Source organism: Chelmon rostratus, chromosome 2 (genome assembly GCF_017976325.1).
Source record: "Chelmon rostratus isolate fCheRos1 chromosome 2, fCheRos1.pri, whole genome shotgun sequence".
NCBI lineage: Eukaryota > Metazoa > Chordata > Actinopteri > Chaetodontiformes > Chaetodontidae > Chelmon > Chelmon rostratus.
Genome location: NC_055659.1, coordinates 12363476 through 12388940, shown reverse-complemented (window position 1 = coordinate 12388940; position 25465 = coordinate 12363476). Strand labels below are relative to the sequence as shown.

The window sequence follows — 25465 nt, the reverse complement described above, 5'->3', positions numbered from 1 at the left end:
GCACCAGGGAGCGCGAGTGCTCTGGAAACAGTCACAACGCTATTTCCAGCAAGCAGGTCGCTGGCTGTCCCTCTTTCAGCCAGGGGACCGACGCTTCATTTTTCAAACGCTCAAACAACCCAATTCTGACATCTCTATTCAGCTCAGTCTACTCCACGTAGTCAGACAGCTTTGGCGAAGAATATCCACAACCAGACGAACATTTACAGTTTGGCTGGCTTCTACGCCGTCTGTCTCTTATTCCGCTTCCATTTATTTTCCTCCTCCTCTTTTCATCTCTTATTTTTCCCCTCCTTCTCACATCTTTCACTTCCTCATTTTCTTCACCAGAGAATTTATTCTATACCCATCCTCCCCCTTCCCTTATTTTCCGTGTCTTCCTTCCTCCCCCCTCCATTCGCTGTTTGTCTCAAGGACCTTTGAAGTTGCCTTAACCGGCATGAAGAGCAACCAAACACATTTTGGTTTTGTGTTTATTTGCTGTTTACATTAATGAATCATTCATGTGCTGAGTGTACGCAGGCACTCTGTAATGTTGCCTGAGGGGAGCCGACTTTGACCGTGGTACAGAGTCACACTACACTCTCTGCTGTGACACCATGGTCACATCACTCACACTCTCACACACACACTGTCACACGCACACACACAAAGGGCCAGATATGCTCAATTATGTGAGTGTCAAAAAGAGGTCAGCGAGAAAAATTTTCACCCTGCCAATTTATGAGAAGAGCTGGATTTCTGTACCCTCGCAGCGGACCTATTTGCCTTTGGTGAGACACAAGAATCCACCCCCCTCCCCCCGCACTCATTTATATGGTAAATAAAAGTGAGAGTTATGGAGAGTTCAACTTTTCAATTATGCCCTCTCATGCTTAGCCCGGATTGATTTGTGAGTGCTGCCAAGGCTGCAATCAGCTCCCTGAGAAAAGAGGAACTGACTTGGTATTTGGTCATGACACAGACAAATTGTGTGATCTCTGCAGAGTACAAAGACACATTAAAAGCATTAAGTACTCTATTAAAGCATAACAAGTGCGAATTTGTGTGTTTTGTGTTTTCCTGACCTCCTCAAAGTCGTCGCTGACCCAGAGAGGGATTGGCGTGCCCCAGTAACGGTTCCTGGAAATCGCCCAGTCTCGTGCGTCTCTCAGCCAGTTCCCGAAACGCTTCTCACGCACAAACTCTGGAACCCTGCAGAGACAGAGAGATTATGATGCATGCTCTGGTTTCAGTTTTTCTTTCAAAATATAAAGCATGATTTCAACCACAAGGACAACCGCGTCTGCATGTAAGATAGAAGTCTACTTTTGCTTGAAATGACAACACAACAGGAAAACTGCTGTCACACTCATGTTCAAACCTTATTTAACAGCTTTTTTAAATCATCGATTGTCCTTGAAACCATTAACCAGAGTTTCTGCAGGGTTAAAGTTAAAGTTAAGACTTTTTAATATCTTTTTAATACCACATAAAAGGCAATTAAATACCTGGTTGACCTAAAGTATGCAAACACAATAGAAAACAAGTAGGGACTATATGACCTATAATAATATTAGTAATACTAATACTAGTACTAGCACTAATACTAAGAAGAAGAGGAATATTGTATCACACTTTTTTAGTATTTCCCAGGAGTATATAAAAATAATAATAATAGAAAAATAATAATGATACAGTATAACTATTTAAATTAATGCAACCTGGAGATGGAAAAACAGCCCAAAATTAATACATAAAGATATATAAAACTAATTAATTTATTTAGTTTTTGCTAAATTCGACACATGCCCCTTATGAGTTGATGAGCTTCATAGGCTCTTTTTATTTTACAATGCATAATATTTTTCAATAGCCTGCAATTAGATAAAAGATTTTTTAATACCTCTTAAGGCAGCCATGTCCAAACTATTCCATAAAGGGCCGTGTGGCTGCAGGTTTTCGTTCCAACCAAGGAGGAGCACACCAGGCTGGAATCAATTAATCAGCTGATCTCAGTCTTCAGCTGATAACTAATGATCCCTTGATGTTGATTGGTTGGCCTGGTGTGCTCCTCCTTGGTTGGAACAAAAACCTGCAGCCACACGGCCCTTTATGGAATAGTTTGGACATGCCTGTCTTAAGGCTTTTCTATTTGTAGGAGACTGAATTCAATGTTTTTCATGACTTTCAAGAGCTGCAGAGTCCCTTTAATTTAACGTGCTACATTTTATCACAACAATAGCAAGCACCGTCATCATGTCCAACTAACTGTGAGCCATTTGCATTCAGTATGTACATTTTAGTATATTTCAGATGCTGTTGGCACATTTCACTGGTATATTTTATTGTTTATTGTTTAGTATATTTTTATTTCTGGTATATTTTTATTGCATTTAGGAATATTGTTACTGCATGTTGATTTATTTTATTCTAGTATCTTATTTTTATTTTATAATCTTTATCTTTCTTATTATCTTGTTTCTAACATGGGGGTTGAAATGCAAATTTCATTGACATGTCATGCTCAATGACAAGAAAGAAATCTTGAAATCTTGAATTATTATTATATTTCCTCTACTTGCTCATTTTAGCCCTAAAAATAAACTCCACTGCTCTCTTCATGAAACTCAACTGCAAAGGTTAACATTCCCTTCAAGGCATCTTCCTCCTCTGTACCCCTTTCCTGCTCTCTCTTTTCCCTATTTTGCCTTGACCGATTTCTAGCTTTAATCCACTATCTCACAATCTCTTCCTCTTCCTCTCATTTTTCCTGTCCTCGCTCTCTTGCTGTGCCGGGCTGTGTTTCTCAGGAGAATAGTGCAGGGGGGTATAAATCGTCGTCAGGATCCACGCGCTAAGCAACGAGTTCATCAATTCCCATTTGTAGGAGGCATTTCTATTTAGGCCCCTAATATATCAATTTAATGATTTTTTTTTCTTGCTGCTGCTGCTCACCAACCCCACTTCAACACTCCTCCACCCTTCACCCTCCTTTTGCTTCATGCTAAATGTAGAATTTAAAGTGTGCTGTCTTATGCTCAAGACACCAAGAAGAGTCATTTAATATGTGCAGGCTTCTATTATAAGGCAGAGACGCTGGGGATGGATACGACACAGAGGGACAGAGGTTGTGGCGGCTTGGGGACCAGCTGAGTGTGTTCGGGATGGAGAAAAAGAAAAGGTAAGGAAGGTGAGAAAATGAGAAAAACAGAAACTGTGTTAAAGGACAAAATGCAGCTAATCAGGCAATTGACCGTCTGCCAAACCCTCCTCCTGAACAGTGATTGTCCAATCACGGCTTAGCAACTGTAACTATGTACAGCAGGTCTGCCAGGCTTTGGATTTATCCATATGCTGAGGCAGTGTGGTTCTCCTGGTTGCTGCTGTATTACAGTGCAGGCCAACATCAGCAGCTCTGAAGTTTACACTTCAGCAACCTCAGCCAAACTCGTTGATTAGTCCTCATAAGAGCCTTTTCTGATGTAAAGTTAAACCTGAAATAATAAAGTGAAATGAGCTGCTACCAACTGCTGTCATTTCATATGACAAAAGCCACAGATGCCGACTCGAGGTGAGAAGCCTGCATTTGTCTACCAGTGTCTGACTCATTGTTTCAAATTTTACAAAGCATTTCCAATGACAGACAGAAAGACGAAGGGAAGAAATGGACGAGAAAAACATGTCTGATTGCAGTCCATCAACACCACATTGTCTTCTTCCTCGTGGCCAAGACACTACGTTCTGAGATCAGGCGCCTAGTGACCGAGCTTCCTGCACCTTGAGCCTCAAAAGAGACCAGCTCCCCTTGAGAGCACTCATTAATTCTGTCCTTAATTTATTCAGACAGACATACATCTGGAGAAATCAGCCTGAACTTTCTCAACAGACACTTATCCTGAGCCTATGCACTGCACCATGTGAGTAAAGACAGATAAAATGAACAAATCACTTTGAGAGTATGGTAACTAGCACTTTGCTTTCTGAAGGATTCTTTTAAGTCTCTCATCAGCTAACATGAACTTCATATAGAGGTACTGAACTCTGCAAGGATTTCACTTTTAAAGATGCTGATGAGCTGGCAACCCTCACTGGCAGACAGACAATCGTCCAGAGACTAGAACTCAAGTATGAAAGTGGAGTCTAATCAGAAAGTGAAAAAAAAAATCTTCTTTTCACGAAATCAAATAATTAGGGCTGGAGAATGAGCTTAATTAGAAAGCTGCATAAGAGCATCACCCTCAGTGTGCAGCCACACAGACGCAGGGAGGAAATATGTGTGGAGACATGCGAGCGTAACAGCCGAATGTATCATTAAAAATCATAATTCTTTAGACACACACAGCACAGTAACACAATTATTCCATCATGTCTTTAAATATTGCACATCTCTCTGCAATCAACTTTAGAGCTAAAACGAATATTCGCTAGTTCAAGCTTCTCAAATGTGAGTCTTTGCTAGGTTTCTTAGTTTTCTATGAGAGTAAATTTAATATATTTGGGTATTTTCTGACATTTCATAGACCAAGTGATTGGTTCATGATAAATAATAATCTACAGATTAACTGATAGTGAAAATGATGGTTAGTTGGAGCCCTTTTCTGCTTCCAATATTGCAAAACACACCATCACATACAGTAAATTGCTTTAACATACACACGGATGCAGTTGCCTTGTATTACCTGCAACAGTAGTACCGCTCAGATAAGGAATATAGTCTTTAAAGTGGTGTGTGCGTTTGAGCTGGTCTCAGTGTACATGTGTGTCCGCGAGTCTTCACCTCCCCAGCAGCTAGTCATTCATCTCAGTTTGACAGTCCCATTACCAGAGGCAGCTACTGTGGCTCAGAAAAGAGCAGTGGGAGCACCAGGGGTAATACCACTTAGCAAAGCCATCATACTGACACTTACTCTTTCACCATTAGAATTAGCATCATGCTAATGTTTTCTACAAAACATTAGTGCTGAGCGTGTCATAATAAAATGTTTTGGAGAAGATTTGAACCCAATTTAACGACAAATGAAGAAAATTCATGCAACAACATCACATTTAAAATTACTTTTGCCCAGTGACACATACAGTAGCTGTCCTGCAGGGATAGGCCCTTGACTGCGACAAACAACTTCATGTGGTCCTGCAAAGTCGTAGCTGTAATTGTTTTGGGACTGTCTGGGAGGATTTTAGACCACTTGTTTGGCATGACGCTCATAGCTGCCAATTTGCTGCCACTTTACACCAAGCTAGTTATCACTTGTTTCAGAACACAGCTTACCAGTAGCATTTGTCATTGTTGTCCAGTAGTTTCTCCACCATGTGCTCCACTCGAACAAACCAGCTGGGGACAGCTTTGTAGATCAGGGGCGTGTCAGACCTAAAAGTACATAAAGACATTACATAAAACATAAGGTCTTCTTGTTAGCATCGTCATTGTGAGCATGTGAACATTAATATTTAGCTGATAGCTCTTCTGTGCCAAAGTACAACCCCACTGAGCTGTTAGCACGACTGTAGACTCCATCTTGAGAAAAATCTGCTCTTTCCCAACCACAGAAAAGTAGAGGAAAATAAAAGCAAGGCCAATAAAGTTGAAAAATGTGTTGTCAACGTACATGTGCTAAAAATGTAAGCCTCGGTTTTCACTATCGTAATTCTATTGACTTGCTTAACTCCTTGCTACCTCATGTATTAATAGTGTTGCACTTTTTTTTATCTCAACCACCAAGTTTTTTTTTTTAAGTTTTGTCTAAAGCTTCCTCCACCATGACTGAGTTCAACCTTACAGGTGCTGAGTGGTTAATAACACAACAATTTCATCTCTTCGAGCGTGTCTCCTCATGGCTTAGAGAGCACATCTCTGCATATATTTACTGGGTTAATTAATCCTGCTCAGGTTAGCCTGCAGCTGCTCCACGTGAGAGAGGGTTAGTCTGCTCAGAGAGTAAGTTTGTGTGTGTGCGTGTGTCAGTTATGTGATAATGTCAGACCTTGAGAGGTTGTTTGTGGCAGAGACCACAAAACCTCTATTGATGTCCTGCACTGATGCTCCTGAGGGAGGCATGAGCACACACTGTACTGAACGCTGAACGGTACAAGTAGAAAATATAATATTTATTTGTACAGGCCTAACATCTGAGACCTCTAACCCTGATCTTCGGCAGGTGGGGTTATTCTATAACCGTTGTTTTAAGGGTCAGCAGTGGAAGACTCAAAGTGAAGCCGTTAGTTAAAGTGAGTTTGAAGGAGCCACGCTAACATGGCGCAGAGCTAACATCCGTTCACAGTTTGAATTCTGTGCATGTCTCACCTCCAGCAGAAGGGGTAGCTATGCTTGAAACTGCTGGCATTGACGAGGCGACCATTCTCCTTCAGCCACTTGATGATATTCTTGTCAGCATCCTATAAAAAAACACCAAAACAATTTAAAAAATGATTCACACAATGAGAAAAGAGACACAAAGAGCAACAATACTAGGCTGAAACAGCGTTTCACTGCTCTCAGTCTTTTTTTAGTGGCTTATTTGCCACATAATCATAAGGCTCTTTTGCATCTCACTGTATTTTTCTCACCACTTTAGAATGGAAGCTTCGAGCCGTCCTCACCACAAGTGGATCCTGTGTTCTGTAACCTGCAGTGAAGCAATTCTTCATGCAGCAAATCTTCTCCTTAAATACACAATTTGTTTTTTATGATGTATTTTCTGCCTCTTCATCCATTGCTCATGATATTTTTAGCTCAATATTAATATCGTATTAATCATGCAGTATTTAACACCGCAGTGGAGAAAAATAACTTCTGGATGACACTGCACATATTTTATGCATCTCAGAAGTGAACAGAATTTAACAGTGCTTCATTAAGAACATGATAAAACATTTGTCTTTAATTGTGAACTTAAACATTTGTCATGCAACATATTGTTAAGCTCTTCCAATTAAGACAATATTGTGTATTTCTAATGTGTAGTAGCTCAACTGAAGCTGAACTTATTATTATAGTATTAGTTGGAATATATTGCATTGTATTTCATGATGTTACTGTATATAGGCAGTATATTACAATATATTCTATATAAAACTGTTTTTCCCGAGTACACGTTCTACAAAACAGCAACATTTTCTTATACTTTTACTTTATTTATTTCTTGTATAGCATGGTTACACTGCATCACTGGCACTGTGTTTCCCCAGCCATGGTTACAGTTAAGGCAAAACCTTCCTCCTACGTGTCCTTATTCACTTTTATATATAAATGTATATATACGGTATATGAATTTTCTCCTTCAGGTTGAAAAACTTTGGATCCTTGAACACACCTTGGCTTTATGCTTCCCTTTAAGAAAAAAAAAACAGGTAAATTCACAGCCAAGGTCATGGTGTGCTCGTGCAGCTATGATAAATACCATCATACAGGTAGGGAGAAATTGTCTGTTTTGTCATTCAGCTCCCTGTTTATGGCGAACAATCTAATATGCAATCAGCCCTGTGCCTTATCGCACACTATTTCACCTCCCTCTAACCAGGCTCACAGTGCAATACACAGGAAGCCCATAAATATGACTTTTCAGCGAGGTGTTTGGCAGACTGTTGGTCGTGACCTCTTTGTAGAGAGAGGGGTTTTAAACTTTCTCAGCCAGGAGTAAATTTTGTTATGCCCTGACCCAGGCTCATTAAAACATGAAAGTACACCTGTGATGTGGAGACTCATTGGAACTCTGCCTCCAACCCACTGAGTATATGAATAAATCCATTTCACCACCTGGCCACTTGAGTATAAACAAGGGCTACTAGATATATTATTAGATTACTTACACATATTTGTGAGTCCTTTAGAATCTCTCTGTACACAGCATAACTGATCACAGTTACTGGTTCCAATACAGCCATCTTTCTGTTGTTAAATAATTTGAACTAGCCCAGGTACCAGACCCAGCCTGCCAGCTGTAGAAAACAGCAACCCAAGGCTGCTGATCTATTTCTTAGTGACACATTTGGAATTTCTTTATAGGATAAAGCAAAAAGCTAACTGGCAGGTTGTAGGTTGACATGATGGTAGCAGAAGGTGAAGAGATGGATAGACAACAATATAGTTATCACAGAAAGAGATAAAGTGGATCAGTAAGAAAAGACATTAACGGGATTAACAGGCAACTCACAGGAGAAAGGAAAAATGATCAATGCATTATTTTGTATGCACTCACTTCAATCTTTATTAAGTAATAGTTGGTCAACATTAGTGTAAATGATCAATATAACATTTAATAATAATCAGGAGGCATTGTAAGGACGGGTGAGAACACTAATGATGTTTGTTCTGCTTTGTTTCAGATGAGATGTGACACACCACAGCAGGACAAACGTGCGTTTTTCTGAAGAAGGTGGGATCCTAAAGTTGGATCACGAGAAGCAGTGGCGGTGAAAAGTGAGCAGATGTAGCAAAGGGAGGTGACAGAAATGGTGAGAGAGGTTTAACAGCAGGGGGGATTCGGCAGGAAAAAAGGGAGTAAAGGAAAGATGTTTGACTGAGGAGACCTGAGGGCTGCCATAAAACAAGAACTGGAGGTGACAGAGTGACAGAGCTGGTTAGGAAAAGGCAAGGGAAGAGGCAGGAAGGCTGTTTGGAGAAAAAGATGTAAAATTTGAAGTACAGCAGACTGGGAAGAATTGGGAAGCAAGCAGATGTAAGGATAATGGGGTCAGGGTGTGGTAAGATAAGTAGGGCTGGGTATTGAAACTCAAATGGGGTGAAATGTTTCTGTAGCACCAGGCGCACAAAATTCTCAAGTACAGAAAGCTGACATCAAATGTTTGGTCAGATTTGTTATCTTGTTTCATATTTTCAGGTGAATTTGAATCAAAATTCGGAAAATTATTCTGTTAAGACAAAGTTCTTGTGAAAGAAAATTGGCAAGGTCTCATGAAAAGTCTTTTTGGTATCCACACTGAAATTTGGGTGTCAAATCAGCACTAGTATCGAAATATTTCAAACAACACCCAGCCCTTGGAGTAAGGAGGGGAAAACAGGGAAAGAATGGGTGTGACGGGAGAGTCTTTTCAACTAGAATGAGCTGATCTCTCCACTCCATGATGCTCTGGTCTTCTCTGTGGCCTCCTCTCATCCCAGATATTTAGACATCTTTGGCAATTCCAAGCCTGTGCTCCTCCCCTTCTAGCAGCTTCCTGTAGGTGGCGATCTCCGCATCCAGCTTGAGCTTAATGTGCAGCAGTTCTTGGTAGTCTTGGAGATACTTGGTCATCTCCAGTTTGGTTTCGCAGAGCTGGGCCTCCAACTGAGCAATGACACCCTCGAGGCTCCCCACCTTATCCATGTGGGCGATCTCCATGTCCTCCAGCTGCTGCTCCAGGGCCGCGTTGCTAGACCTCAGCCCGTCAATCTGGTTCTGCAGGTCTGTCACTTGGTTGTGGAAAGTTGTGATCTCGTCCTTCATGGTCTTCATTTGCTGCTCATGTTTGCCAGCGTGCTCCTTGAGGGTGTCAAACTTGGTCTTGTACCACTTCTCAGCTTCCTGGACGTTGCGGGCAGCGACAGCTTCTATCTCTGTACGCATGCTGCGCAGATAAGCAGCCAGGTCAGGCCGATCGCCGTCCAGCTCTCCGGTGATCTTTGAGTCCTCAATCTGCTTCATGAGGTCAGCCACCTCTTCATCATGCAGCTTCTTGAGGAACTCTATCTCGGCCACCAGTTGCTCTATACGCTTCTCTAGTTCAGCCTTCTGCAGTGTGGCATTATCAACATCCTGGCGGAACTCCCTCAGTATGATCTCTGCCTCTTCTTTGAGGGCCAGCTCCTCCTCCAGCTTTAGTCTCCACACTTCAACCTCTTCTTCGATGTAGCCTCGTTCAATATCAGCTGCTCCCTTCTCATTAGTCAGTGTCTCAATCAGCTCCCGCACCTCCTTAAACTTGAGCTCATATTCTTCTCCGATGCCTGCGGGGCCTCCTTTGTAGCGGCTCTGCAGTTCAGCCAGCTGAGCTTGGAGAGAAGCATTTCTCTGCTCTAGTGCCTGGACCTTCTCGATGTATCCTGCAAACTTGACGTTGAGTTCTTGCATCTCCTCTTTCTCGTTGGCATGGTGCTGGTGTATCTCTGTGCCCAACTCGATGGCAGTGCCGCGATAACCTGAGCGCCCACGGTTGTCATATGAGGATCCACGGCACCGGGAGGGCGAAGGGCTTTGAACCCTTACTCTGCCGCTGGAGCCACTAACCTGCAGGCTCTTCTGGGTGTAAGATGCGGCTCTCATGTTGCGTAAAATACTGGGTTTGTTTTGCAGTTAACGGAGGAACAGCTGCTCTCTCAATTTCTCTCGCTCGTGTTGTGACTGACACTCCCCCAGATCAACTGTGAGTTTTTATATGGCAATAAAGAATGTCTCAGACAGTCTTGAAACTCACGCTTGGATTTAACATATTTCAAACGTGAACTATGCCAGACTCTGAGTGAACTGTGGCTGCATGCTCTTTATTAGCTAACGCTGTACTGTTAGTGGCCAGGCGGGTCAAGTCCACTCCCAGGCCTTTGCACAAGGATGTGAAATAGTGATCAGATCATGTATGGCGGTTATTTTGCACTCACTCACTTAGGATGGTAGTGAAGTTGGGTGTGACAGGGAGGAAGAGGGCACCCAGTACACTGGTAAACAGAGATAATATGCTTTGGCAGCAGGTTTTCCTATTTAACTTTCTCAAACTGCTCTGACGTGGGTCCCCTCAACTCCTGTCACGTCAATGAACAAGTTGTGTATCTAAGGAATAATCTATTTGGACAAATATTAAAAAATACTTAATATTCTCATTTCAGTTGCCACATAACACAATTCTAAAAAGCATAAAACCTGGACCAAGAGGAAAGGGCACATACTGCTGAGAATGAAAGAGGAAAAAGTCATTACAGAAAGATGTATTTACAGATATAAACGGAGGAAAAAGGGAGGAATAGGAGAGTGGGTGACCAGAATGCTAAATTAAACCAGTATCATACCAGTGGCTGTCACAAGGGGTAGAGTGCCTTAAATGTCTGCTAGCCTAATCTACATGTAAACGTCTGATGTGTCACTCACTTTGACATACTGTCCCGCAAAGTCAGTGACCTCTGAAGTGAAGCAGCCCGAGGCGTCCACGGGGCAGATAGGAGCCTGGTCCCTCTGGATGATGTTGAATTCCGTGCACACCCTGTAATCATCCTGCAGAGAGCATAATCCACAGTTTACAGGGTGCAGTGGGTGAAGGTGTTATCTATATTTATTCCTAATGTAATACACAGCAAAAAAAAACATTTTAACTACAGCTGAAATGATTAGTCAATAAATCAATTAGTTGACAGACAGAAAATTGATTGCTAATCTATTAATTGTTTCACTTTTTAAGGAAACATGCCCAGAGAAACAAGTGGTTGCAGCTTCTCATATATAAATACTTTCATTAGTCATTTATGATAGTAAACATGATCTCTCTTATCATGGCCTCTAATAGTCGGATTAATCAATAACAAAAATAACTGTTCGCTGGAGCCCCAATTCCAGCATCATGTAGGGTAGCCGATTACTACGTCTTAAAATGCGTCATTATTAAAGTATCACTATTTTATACAGCCTTGATACAGTGATCCATTTATTTCAAGCTCAGTTGTCTCAACAGGTTTCTCCAAATAGATCAAACTGTATATGAAAATAAGTAATTATATCACCCCTTTGGTAGCCAGTTTCACTAGTTTAAAGGTATGTTATGACTCTGTATTAAATTCCTGTTGAGCTGGATACTTTTTGCAGTGTTGAAACAAGCACTACTGGTATGTGACAGCTATGCATGAAAGATCTGAGTCCTGTCCAGCTGTAGATGTATTTTGTATTCAAACACCCTGTCAAGATCCAAGATGGATGGCTCACAGGGTCATTTCACATCTAGTCATAACAACATTAAATTTGAAAAATGTACTTCAGCGAGGCATTTCTCCTCACTGTACATCTTCAAAGCAAATGCATTTGTTTCAGATTTTTAGCAACTAATCAATGTGAATGTGATCGCTAAATAACACGACCGCCACAGAAAAAAATCAAAACGTTAAAAGCAAATGTAAGTGAGGTGTTGATGTGGAGTGTTTACTCAACAGCCCCACGGGGACTGAGCTCCAGAGAGTGTCCACAGCTGGCTACAGCCACAGGAGCATCCATCTGCCCTTGACAAGGGCATCTAACCTATTAGCATTGACCCAATACCTCTGATAGCACTGCAACATTGGCTTCTAGACTGTAGGATTACCTTTATACTGTAGCACTCAATACAATACAAATTATCTTCAGCAAGCAGTGAGTACACAAAGCAACATGGTATTTCAAGGCTCAAAGTATTTCACATGCGAGACATTACTCTACCTTTATTAAACATGTGAACATGATAAGGAAACAAGATCATTACAAGATTCTTAACTAAATGGGTCATATTTCTCAAGTGGGCCCTGTATTGTTTGAAAAATGTGTTGGTCTTGAGCTCAAATTTTGAACCACCAAATGAATTAATGTTTAATAAAAAAACACGTTTAGGATGAAATTTAGCGCTACGCCCTCTTGTACAGCAAGACATACCGTATAAATATATTATATATTGACCAATGTCTGCATGTGTTAATCCCAGTATGCAGAAGCTACACTTACGATGGCTAAAGGCACTCAAAGCAATGCAACAAAAGAGACCGCAAGCAATGGCGACACGAATAAAAAACTCCTGCACAAATTCAGAAAACATAACAGAACATAATAGAATTGACTTATAACACTAAAGGGAATGCCTCTAGTCGGGACATGAAAGACTGAGCAGTTCTGGATGGAGTCTTTTTACCCCAGGTTCCACAGAGTTTTCCTCCAGAACCAGAATCTGCAGCACCAGACAATCAAGTTAACTGAAAGCAACATTTGTCAGCTTCTGATTTTCCAAATAACTCAAGGAAGTGAAGTACATTTCTAATTAAAAGGAGGATGGTGTGCATAGTGGAGCCCGACGGAGGAAGGTGGAGCCCAGTGACAGAAGGGAGCTCAGGGCTGCACACAGGACCCCATCTTCTCCCTCCATGCTCTCAGCTACCATAGTACAATATACCTATGCAAGCTTACACTTTGAAAGAGCTTCATGTATATCTTATACTCCGTTCATCTCTGTCTTGTCTAAAGCTTTAAAAGTTTCAATTCTGGGTCTTGACTTGATACAGAGTTCTGACTTCCAGGCCAATGCCCGTGACTCTCATCAGCTGTCAAAGTACATCCATTACTCTTCAGTATTTGAAAACACTTGCTAATAGGTGCTAATTTCACACCTCTTGCAGACATGTGCTCTTGGTAAACTACAGTGGTAATGCTTAAACAATTAGTCGATTAACTTATTACTGACAATTACAGAGTGATTTATTAAGTCAAAATTATACAAATTTGCTGACTGTCTCAAATGTGAGAATGCGCTGCTTTCTGTTTCAAATCAATGTAACTCGAATGTCTTTGGGTTTCTCAGGGTAATCTTGAGAATTGCAATGGGTATTTTTTACTAAGATTTTATAAACCAAATGATTATTCTCTGCATTAAAAAACAGATAACAAGGTAACGCTGTCGCTACAACAGAGACAAAGCAAAAAGCAAGAAAACGGCTCACTCACAGCTCCAAAGTAAGGCGCCTGGTGGACCACTCCTGTACCATCTTCCTCCTTGACGTAGTTATCCATCACCACCTGGAACGCTCCTTTCTCCCCACACTGAAATAAATGAGGATGAGGAGAATTCGATGAAGGGAGGAGCGAGTGGTGAAGAAACAAAACAAATAGAGCCACAGATAGTAAGAGAGAGATTAAGAGACAGATTTAGAGAACATAAGCTAAGATGCCAATTTGTGGTCAGACAGGTAATTAAAGTGAGACATAGGTCTGTCTTCACTTTGTGACAAACAATACATAAAACTGCATAACAGCCAGGGACAAGAGCGCAGAGTCTACAAACCTTGGCAAAGTACTGGAAAAGAGGCTTGTATTTTTTCCCTTTCAGGACCTTTCCAGGAAATCTATAACACATAAAACACAAAGTTCATTCAATATCTGTAATTCACCTTCTATGCATCGGCAAAGCTGCAGAAAACAACCAACAACCTTCAGACAACATTCAAACACAGAAAACACTGACAAAAATGCATCTTTACTATTAGTCATGCTAACATTTGCACACAAGTACAGCTGATGAATGATGGAAATTTGGTCGTACAGCAAAATGCTGGATAAATTATAATTTTAACCAGATGCATGCTGGATAAAAAGTTAGATCGCCAAACAATTCCATCCGAGGAAGGCTGTCAAATGTCGAGGCAATCCTTCCAACCATTGCTGAGATATCTCATTCAACTAATGTCAACCTCGTGGTGGTGCTAGAGTAAAGTCAGTAAGATTCATCCCCTGGAAACCATGAATTCATGACAGTCTATCCAGTAGCTGTTGAGCTATTGTCATATTGTTATTTCATGAATGATGCTGGTTGAAAATGTGGCTAAAAAATCTTAAAATCTATCTTTGCATATAGAGTCACTTCTCTCCTGAAAAGATAAGAGTTGAAAATAATTGAACTATACAAATACTACATAAAGTAGAAAAGAATAAAGAAGAAGAGTAAAGGTTAGCGTATCAAAAATAAAACAGTTTACATGGCATTTCAAATTTATTTTATTATACTACTGTTTGGAAAGAATGAGAACCATTAATGTGTCATTCTCACAGTTGAGGTAAATATGTCAAATGCAGCATTTAGAGAGTTTAATTTTATTTAGATTTTCTTTTGTGAAAGAAACTCAGACTTCATGTGACCTCCCACTTGGGCTGCAATGGTAGACTTTTTTTTACACTTAAGTATCTACGTTATTGAATTCTACCATATCAGTGTTACTTAAAAAATATTCCAAGTTTATACACAGGTTTCCTGTATGTCAGGACATAATATTTTGGGAAATAATAATTGTTTGTTCCTTTAAGGGTCATTGTGCCCGTCAATTATTTTCAGCGCCGGTTATCATACCATGAAAACCTCATACTGTTGCACCCCTAACTCCCACTTCTGAAACCAAAGCTTCCACCTTGTGATGCTACGTAACCAAGAGCCAACCAGAACAGCTTCAATCAACCACAGAACGTAAGAAAATAGAGAATTTCTAGACTATGACACAATTCCTCCTTGACCATCCACACTTTTGTTGTTTTTCTTTGGAGAGGACAACAACTGCCTGAGGATCTCCTCAGATCTCAATGTTTGCTTTAAGTTTGTGTTGCAGTCAGTCATCATACACTGTTTTCGTAATTATCATTCAAATTAAGTCCCTGAATATGACAACTGTGTCCCTGTAAAAGAAAAGGTTCCAGCCAGTCAAGACATTTTTCCAACATGCTGTCTTTATTGGCAGCTAATTTGTCCAGTATATGAGATGAGTGGGTATAAATCCTGCCTGGAAATGTCCTCCATCAGGTTTCAGTACATTATGTGTCATTTATTCACTCAGACGTTTCCTTTATTTCCCCACACATATTTTTCCATTCTGCACTTTCCCTTTGCTCCACAATCATCCACTGAACTGGGAAATTGAGAATAGGGAAACTCTGCATAAAACAACACACAGCTGGTAAAATACATATCTACTAATTCTCCTGTGAATAACTTTATTCTCGTCTTTTAACTCCAGAAGACAAGTTATAACTCATAATCATCATTCACAATGAATGTGAAACAAGTCCACTGCTGCCCGCCTGCTTTTCTAGACTTATTAAGGTTTCAAGTTTCACAACTTTTATTTCAACTAATATTAAAGCATAGAGACAGTGGGTGACCAAACACCTGATGGAAAAAGTATTTTAACACTTACAACGCTATTGCAGGAGTCGGCCTTACAACCCCTAGTCCAAAAAAGTTGGGACACTTTATAAGACTAAATAAAACAAAACGTGATAACTTGCTCATCCTTTTTGACATGTACTCAAATGTTTTACCTCATCAACTTCATTGATTTTTGTAAATTTAAAATTCTATTGTGAATTTGATGCCAGCAACACTTTTCATTTTCCTTTGCAAATGATTGGACTTTTAGTCATGTTTTACACAGCATTGCAACTTTTCTGGAATCAGGGTTGCATTTTGTGTGGTTGCCCTGAAGATTTAACAGTAATGAGACAAGACTTCACTGTTTTGTCCAGTACTGTTCCCCTGCAGCTCAGCAAAGGACTGTTCTACTTTGGCACCTGCAGGCTGAAGTATCTACAATTTGTGTGTGTCTTAAATGTCTTCTGTAAAGATATGAGGCTGTGTGGGCCCAGAGATGAAGCCTGATAAATCAGAACTCAGCCACATTCTTTGGAAATGTGAACCAAGTTTTTGCAAGCTGAATCCAAACACACACCTCCTACTATGGTGTTTCTCTGCATGCTTCCCCCTCGCTAATGCTCAAGTGCAGTTTTATATGACAGGTGGGTTTAGCTAGTCACCCCAAAACCACAATTGATTGGATAATTTATGTAACCGCTTCAGAGTTCAAGATGAGTCATTAAAAATATTTCTGTTTTACAAAAAGACAAAAGAGGCATTCTTTTACAGAGATACTCAAAAACATTTCTGACACGTATTACGCATTTGACAGAAAAACCATGAACACACACAAAAACAGAACAGATTTGTCGGATTGGTATTAGTCATTTGCACTCTTGAAGTATTTGTTAGGACTTACTTGTCCAGGACAGTGTACTCGCTCTCAGACTTGAACAGAGCTACCAGCCTGGCCTCCATCATGATGTAGATCTTGTTTGTGGTGTTATCTGAGATATGAACAAAGAAACACGTGTGAATGCATTTGTTGACGAAGGTTTTCACACTTTATTGCCAGGCCTATGTATGGAATAAATTTGGACTTACCATAAACCCAAGGCTCCTACATATTAAATACTGTATATATATATATATATATATATATATATAAAAATACAGTATATTAAATCCTGTGCTGCTGTTTTATGGATTATATGCACTTAAAACAAGAACACATCCCATTTCAGGATGCATACAGCAGAGCAATGACATTAAGATAATTCATGAAAGATTTTTAATGATTTTAATATTTTTTAGAGCAAATTCCAGTTGTACTGCAAAGCTCTGAAAGGTGTCGATTTAAAAATCATAAAATAACTGTTAAGATGTGCAATATTTTAGAAATTGATTCCTCATTGATGGACCAGCTTATGTGTTTTTAATTTATTTACCATTATATTTTTTATTATGTGTGTTTATTGTTTGTTTGTTTTTTTTACAACTCACAGAAACATACCAAGAACTGTAATGTCATGGCTGTTATGTGCATGTTAATTGTTCCATAAAGCATAAAAAGGCAAGTAGGATTAAAATGAATGAAAATAAGATGACATAGCAAACATTTAGATACAGTACATGTACAGGGGAGGCCAAAAGGAAAGTCAAGGCATAGCACTGGCAGAATAAAGATGACAATATTTGCTGAATAGCATAACAGAAAAGCTACAGTGCAGTAACATTTTCCAAATGCAACATTTATGATGTAGTCTAACAATATAAATATGAGGTAAGTCTTCATCACATGACTGTGGCATAGCTGAAGACTGACTCCGAACTGAAAAGCTTTCATACCGCACAGGAATGAAGACACTGATCGATGCGATGTGAAATTATTTTGTTTGGGGGGGGCGCATTTTTTAAAGTCTGTCAGATAAATAGCCCCTGCAGAATGACTTATGTCTATTGACCTGAATTTCATGTATGATAAACAGCAACTCATCAGGCCTGGTTCAAATCAAGGTATCTAATAGCCGTGCTACATGCAAGTCTACTGAACCTCAAGTCCCCCTTTATAATAATACAGTCAGCCATAAAGTCAAGGTCAGGTAAGGAATCCATCATGTGGCTACAACCTTTCAACCAGGGCCTCAGCTTATTGAGAAGTTGCCGCCTCATGTGCGATAACTGCATGACATTTTGGGAAAGTGAACCCTCCTGGAAAACTGGCCAAACGGGGATTTTAGGAAAAATAACAGAGGCTGAGAACAGCAGGGACGACAGCGGTGAAGAGGGCAAAAACCAAATGGCCTGACACAAAAAAGAGGGAGAGGGGGGCAGCATCAATAAAAGATGTTTCTTCTCCCTCAGTGGTGTGACAAATGACTGCACAGCTCAGACCTGCTGCTGCTGACAGCCCTCAACTCAAACAGCGACAAAGGCAGCGAGGGAGAGAGACAGACGCAAAATGAGACAGACTGACAGAAAATAAGAACAACGAAGGACAAAAACAGGTGGACGTGGAGGCAGAGAGAGCGATAAGAAAATGAGGGGGAACAAAAATTTGGATGAAGATGGAGTGAGAGAGAGGACAGGAGATAAAAAGAAAGACTGAGCTGATACAAAAAAAAGAAGAAGAAAAAAAAAAAAAAACATTCATTGGTATTCCAAGGCGGTCTCCCATGCAGCACAGCACAGGAGGTGCAGTAAGCATGACAGACTGTGCTTCAACAGTGCCCCCTGCAGGATCAAAGAGGCTATGACAGACTGGTATGAATCTAGGTCACCCTTTTAAAACCCACCAGTTTCTCTCACAGGGAACCAAAAGCTACAGCAGGAGGGTAACAGAAAAACAGTAGCCACCTCTCTGGAGAATCTTTTTTTATATATTTGAACAAGGACAACACTTTTTTAAGTGACCTGATTTGAGGTTCATCTACATTTCTCAGGTCTGAACTACACACAAACGCACATGATACACACACAAACGTGCACACACACACACACAAACGTACGTGCGTACACACACACACACACACACACACACAAACTGCTGCTTTAAGATACAGCGACAGGCCTTTTTCACAGAAGACATTTTGACATTGCTCGCAGTCACGAAAAAGGCTAATATCAAGTGTCATTACAGCTACAAACATGCTTAACTGGATGAGCTGCAAGGACAAATGTAATGACAAATGTGTGTCAATGCTCTTCTACAGAGTTTGGGTGCACAACAAGCAGCTTTAACAAGACCACATTCTGGCAGGTTTTGTGGTGAGCATGCTAATAGCTAAGAAGCTGAAACCTCATTCAGAAGGAGACAAAGTAATTGCTCCAAAGTGTCAGTTTGTCTGGAATAATTCAAAGAGATTAAGGAAAACCTTTTGTTGAACCTCAAGCTCCAGCAGCTTCTCAGCTCTCTGCTTTCAAATGTGAAATCAATTCAAGTGAATATGCTGGTGAGTGTGAAAACTCCTCAGGCATTTGGTGAGAGGTTTCAGGACATGAAAAGTTAACAAAAGGAACTGAACATATTTGTGACATCATTTAATATGGAGACAGCTGATGTGCCCGACAACCTACAACATGAAATTATTGAGCTACAAAGCAACAAACTAGCAGTTCTTCTTCTTGCAAAGAATCAGTTCCACTCAAGACTGACTGGCCCAAACCTGGGCAACCAGCTGCTTAGTGTGATATATGTGTTCAATAATTTGGTCTGGCCATTGAACGATGTTATAAAGATTAAAATGTAATTCTAGAGAACCACAAATGACAGTTTCCAAAATGAACAGAAAGTTAAATCAACACCTCTCTAGCACAGTTTCAATAATAACCGATTATAACCTTAATGAAGGTAAGACTGCAGGTCTGTTGTATTAGACTGCACTAGTTTTAGCTGGATGTATCTAATAAACTAAGTGACAGCAGAGTGATCCTTAACTTAATTTGTTTTGTTTTGTTGGTGTGTTCTCTTGTATTAAAGACCGTTCTATTTAAGAGAGACAGCAGGTTTCAGGTTATATTAGTCTTACAAGCACATAACATACATTCTGAGTTGCACCATTAAGAAGCCTGCATTTAACATTACAAAAACACTTCTGGGTGCAATCTGTACAGGAACCATTAGCAAAATAAATACATAGCTTTATTCAATGGTAGTTTGTTTAAATCTGATGGGGCCATTTTACGTGGGTGAGTTTACAGGCACTTGGAGGACAGATAATGTTTTTAATGAGCCCACATGAACATCAGCTATGCCTTAGCATCAAGTTACTGCTCATGAATGTGAAGCGTCTGGTTAGTTGTAGATAAAAACAAATTCCTCTCACAGAGAATCCCTTATTTCATCAGCCAACACATAGCCAAAGGCTAGAAAGTCCACTTACACATTATGCTCCAGACGTCCCTTCCTCTGGGTGCAAATTGCCAAGGCAGCAGTCCTCCTCTGTTAATTTGTTCTTGTTTGTTCTTTCTGAATAAAAACACCCATCAGCCAATACTGTGGTCCAGAACACTAAACCCACAAGGGAAACAGTATTTTCAGTCAGACAACTTTGGCCTCAGGCTGTAACATTTAACCAACGTCATCAACAAAGCTACCAATCCTGATAATTCAAGTAACCAACAACACAAACATGTTTGTGGGCAACATATGTGAGCAGATTTCCCTTTTTTCCCTACAATGTAATGAAAAAATTGCAGGCGACAGTAACAAAACAATGGTGCTTCTTGACAATAATCTGAAAGTGTCCAGGGGATAACACTGAGACTTGTCAATGGAAACAGTTTGGAAAAGGGCAGGCACCTCCAACAAGTACTTCACAGGTGACTGGATGAACCATCTGTCTATCGCCATCTGTCATTGGCTAACTTCAACCAATCATATCAACCAACCACATGACGTCACTGAGGAGTCTCCGACTCTCCAGTTCTGATATAACAAATGCTACAGCAGCAACTAAGCTAACCACCTCAGGAACCACCATTGTTGTTTTCGAAAGAACACTCATGCTGTCGTCACACCTCTACCACGCAGCTAGCCAGTAGCTGCCACTAGTTCTTCATTAGGTACCGACTAGTCTGAACGACTATCGTGCGACCACAGTATTATGTAATGTCCCGTTAGCATAAAATGGTCAAATATGCTGACTTCTTGCAGACTAACTCCAAAAACTGTATAGTACAAAGATTAGCATATAATTAGTATATGCAGCACTACTGTCAAGCTTTGTCTCTCACCTTTGACCTTGACATACAAGAACTCGGGGTTAACACAGAGGGCCAGGTTGCTTGGCAGTGTCCAGGGTGTGGTCGTCCAGGCAATCAAAGCCACTTCCTCATTCTCAACCAATGGGAAGTTAACGATCACAGATGGATCCTGAACATCCTGGAGACAAAAATGAAACAAGATGTTAAGTCAATGCAGTATTTATGTCTAAACAGAATATGTAGTTACATGAGACCAGTAGAAGCGTGAGAGGGCTGTGAGTTCAGCTGACCTTGTAGTTCTGGTGGGACTCAAAGTTGGACAGGGGGGTGTTGCAGGCAGTGGAGAAAGGCATGACTTTGACACCTCGGTACACCAGACCCTTGTCGTAGAGCTGTTTGAACACCCACCTGAATCAACAGAGGACGCATGAAAAAACTTTAGGAGGGAATGAGACTGCACTGCACACTGCACACAGGAGGACAGACTCCAAACAAGGATTAAGTCTGGTTTGTATTGCATTTTTTATTGTATATAGCTTTAAGTGTTTTTCTCTAAGTCGACTGTGGTTATTCATTGTCATCTGTGTACTCCTGTGACCTAAATGTTCAAAGCCTGGCTGGCTGCAAACTGAACTTCCATCAGGATGATAATAAAGTTCAAGTTGAACTTGAAGAACTTCTTAAGTGGAGCAGATACCTAAAATCCTTTAAATCTCTGGTGAAAAGGACTTTGTGCTATTACTACATCAAATAGCATCCTAGCCGAATTCTCTTAATACATGTAACATGCAAATTACGCGTCCTTTAGCTAAATGTGTACACATAACGTGGAAAATTTTACATTCATACCACACAGTCTCCATGAACCATGGGTAGAGAGTCTTGTAGTCATTCTTGAAGTCAATCCACCTTCCCATTCGCTTCACTGAAGTCTAGGAACAAAAAGAAAAACATAACAAATCAAAGAAACATAATAATCATATGCCAAAATCCTGCAGGGCTTATCCTTATAAACTATTATCTTTAGATCGGTATGAAGTGGAATCAACAACTTCTCAACGCCCCTCCAGCACTTCTAAGTTGTATTAGTGTTGGCGCCACTGTCACAAAGATAAGTGGATTCCTTTCCATTTTCCTCAGACCTCAACAACTAAAAACAACACAGGACACAGTTTTTGTTTCCACATTTCCATGAAAAAACAATCAACACCACTTTGGAAATGAGAGAGAAGAGAGAAGCACGTTCTCTGAAGAGGTAAAGTGTGAATGTCATTATTCTATATGGAGTAATAACACAGTTTGAGTATTGCTTCACACAAACAAGTGACTACAGCAGGGAATGGCATCGGGGTGGAGAGGAAAGGAAAAGAAAATATTAGGAGAAAAAAGCGTGAGTTCAATTATTTAGTCTATAACGGAAACATGAAAGCAGATGCCAACATGGCAGCCTGACTGGAAAGCCAATCGACTGAGTGAAAGCGAGGCACCAATCGAAATACAGATGGTGTCATTATTCAATAATCATTATATTCTGCAATGAACATCTACTTCATACTGTTAAACTAAGGCAAAAAAAATGTGTCCGTTTCCAGTTTAAGATTTTGTTTCCAGTTTAAGATTCATTCATTCATTCATTCAGATTCAATGAAACAATTTGAATCATTTCATTGTGAATGAAACACATTGCACATGTGAGATATACGTATGACGCAGCCTCACTATGCATTAGACCAGGGTCAATGCACAGCCCTAAGCAGACGTACAAACTGGTCTCACAGGTACGGCTTCAAAATGATCTCACATGGAGATATTATTCTGTCCTCTATGCTCACCTCCCACTCGTTGGAGTATCTCATGACAATGTTTCTGCACTGCTTGTTGTACTCAGCGATGCCCATCTTGGCCACATCTTCAGGCCCTTTGATCCCCAAGGTCTTATCAATCTCATACTCCTACAAAAACACACAAAACACAAGACAAATTAATCTGTAAATCTTTTGCTTTTAGTAAAATCTTAACAGCAGTCAGGATGACAGATTCTTACCACAGGCAGGCCGTGACAGTCCCAGCCAAAGCGCCGGTCCACATGGAAGCCGCTCTGGTGGGCAAAGCGAGTAACGATGTCCTTGATGGTACCGGCCAGGATGTGTCCATAGTGGGGTAGGCCCGTGGCAAAAGGAGGACCATCGTAGAAAGTGTACCTGGTTGGGAAATGGGTAACAAAATCTTTTAAAAGGTCTGGACAGCATTTTCTCACTGATACAAAAAATAATTGGATATACAAGATGACCATGAGATCTGGAAAAAACATTTTCTCAACCAGGCGTGCAAGATAACAGATACTTGAACACGAGGGATTTTTCCAGAAAATTAGCCGTTTTCTATCCTGGAACACAAGCACATGGGACAACAGGAACTGTGGTTGTATTTAAGGTACTTAACTTCAGCTACAGTCTAAACGCACTGGTCATATTTCAAGCAGCATTAAATGCAATAAGGAGAAATATGCATAAACCCATGGGTTCCCAACTGACTGCCTTAGTGTACTGTTTGGTGGTACAAATAATTAGTCAGTGTTGGTGAGGGTCTGCTTGTGACCAAAGTCACTCTGAACTGCAGGATTTTCCTGTTACCTAACATTAAATGTTTGTGCTGACTGACTTAACACATGATAATATTGCTATTAATGCATTAAACAGATGCCAGTACTGACACTCACTGAGATCAAATAATGACACGATACAATGGAGTCTAACAACTGGTTAACCAGGAAATGCAACTTCTTTACTTGGCAGTGCAACAACTGGAATGACAATCAGTAATCAACTGCCAGCATTTTCAGCTTCAACAAGATCACAATGCTGCTGTTCTAAACCACGATCAATTCACAATCATTTCTAAACAAAAAATATCAGCACACATTTTCTGAACAACCATGTAAAGCATATTTTAACACAGATTATCTTTTAAAGACTAGTTTAGCAAGTGGGTTAAAAAGACTCGTGTTGATGTGACGGTGTCATATTAAACTGTTTTCCAATTTCATCCCATAAAACACATCTCAAACAAAGCCAAACTAATTCCACCTGTCTTGACTGAAAAGTTTTTTCTTTTTTTCTTTCTTAGCTTTGCTGAATAATGATAAGGCAGAAACAGCTGGATGTACCTGGGCCTGTTCTTGGACTGTTTGAGACACTCCTGGAAGCAGTCCTTTTCTTGCCAGAACTGCATGATCTTCTCCTCTTCAGAGGGAAAGTTGATGGACTCAGGGACTGGCTCCACCATGGTGTCTGTCAAAACATGGAAAATAAAACTGTATTCATCTGTACTCAACAGACAGACTGGTGCTGAAAGACAAGAAAATTAAGAGTTCATGTCACGAAGTTCGCATGATAAATCTTCCTCATTGGATGTCTCCCACACTCCACAGGTCACTTTGTATCTTAATTATAGCAAAACTGTCAAAACATGTCAGTTGTCGATTATTTGTCAGCGGAACATAGTCTCTTTCAACATTTTCATGGTAAAGTCAAGTCTATCTAACATAGTATTTCCACGTCGAAGAAGCAACCGCAGAAACTTTTCCCAAACTCCTTAATTACATCCAGTAAGTCACTTTTCCACTGCAGTCACTTCACTAAAATGACGCCTCCTTGTTGTTAGCTAGCAGGCTGAGCTAGCCTCTCAATGCTCCAGCTAGTTAGCTTCTAGCTGAACAGACAACAAAGTTTGTTAAAGGCAGCGTTTGAACGCTCACATATAACAGCAGATGTACAGTGAAGTGTGACTGTAATCAAATCTTTAGCTTGTGATTTCTCAGTTTGAATGGATATACTCACATGTTGTCTGCCCCCGGCCGCCGAGACAAGAAATGATGCAAGCTGGAGTCAGCGTGAGCGGAAGTGACGACTAACGGACGCTGATCTGATGTATGAAAATAAAATGCGGACGTTTAAATCTGAATGACCATCAAAATAAAAGACAGGGACACGTTTAGCGTACATTTGAGTAACATGGACATTGTTGATTACCTTTATGATCCCCCCACTCAAAGATATAATTTATTTGATATCGCTGAGAAAGCACACGCAAAAATCACTGATTCATTCCTTGATAGCAGTGAAAGGTTTCTGACACACATGGAAACTGTGCACTTTATTTATCTATTCATTATTGAATTTTGTATTTTTGTTTCATTTATTTATTTAAAGACTTTTTCTTTCATTGTCATTTTTGCAGTATTTTGGTTGTATTATTCTTACTTGGAAATACCAATCAAAATATAAATAAGGCTGCAGAGGGTCTCGCTTTTTAAAATAAACTGAAATGTAAGATTCGGCCCCCATCTCCACCCCAGTACTTTCAGTTTAGTCCTTAATTCTTTCATTTTTCACAAGGCTGTTTCACTGTTATCTATCACTGCACAATACATGAGTTAAGCCTACAGTACAAA

The 25465-nt window shown here is 40.3% G+C and overlaps 2 protein-coding genes across 2 annotated transcripts in view; both read right to left on the bottom strand.

The window, feature by feature from the left end:
* Positions 1-24902, bottom strand: part of iars1 (isoleucyl-tRNA synthetase 1) — a 55994-nt gene extending 31092 nt beyond the window's left edge. Inside the window, exons 1-14 of the mRNA XM_041945817.1 lie at positions 24852-24902; positions 24179-24302; positions 23057-23213; positions 22845-22964; positions 21862-21944; positions 21303-21420; positions 21043-21190; positions 16727-16814; positions 13975-14035; positions 13638-13733; positions 11058-11180; positions 6284-6375; positions 5252-5350; positions 1068-1194 (exon numbers count right to left, since the gene is read on the bottom strand). Coding sequence (XP_041801751.1) covers positions 1068-1194; positions 5252-5350; positions 6284-6375; positions 11058-11180; positions 13638-13733; positions 13975-14035; positions 16727-16814; positions 21043-21190; positions 21303-21420; positions 21862-21944; positions 22845-22964; positions 23057-23213; positions 24179-24297 — 1431 coding nt within the window. The 5' untranslated portion in view covers positions 24298-24302; positions 24852-24902. The remainder of the gene's footprint in view (positions 1-1067; positions 1195-5251; positions 5351-6283; positions 6376-11057; positions 11181-13637; positions 13734-13974; positions 14036-16726; positions 16815-21042; positions 21191-21302; positions 21421-21861; positions 21945-22844; positions 22965-23056; positions 23214-24178; positions 24303-24851) is intronic.
* On the bottom strand, positions 9105-10241 carry LOC121612752 (vimentin-like). Its single transcript, XM_041945830.1, has one exon. The coding sequence runs from the start codon at positions 10239-10241 to the stop codon at positions 9105-9107; it is 1137 nt and encodes a 378-aa protein (XP_041801764.1).
* Positions 24903-25465: the final 563 nt, after the last annotated feature.

Excerpts from the sequence above, each read along its gene's own strand:
- LOC121612752 (XM_041945830.1), bottom strand. The coding sequence starts at position 10,241 with ATGAGAGCCGCATCTTACACCCAGAAGAGCCTGCAGGTTAGTGGCTCC.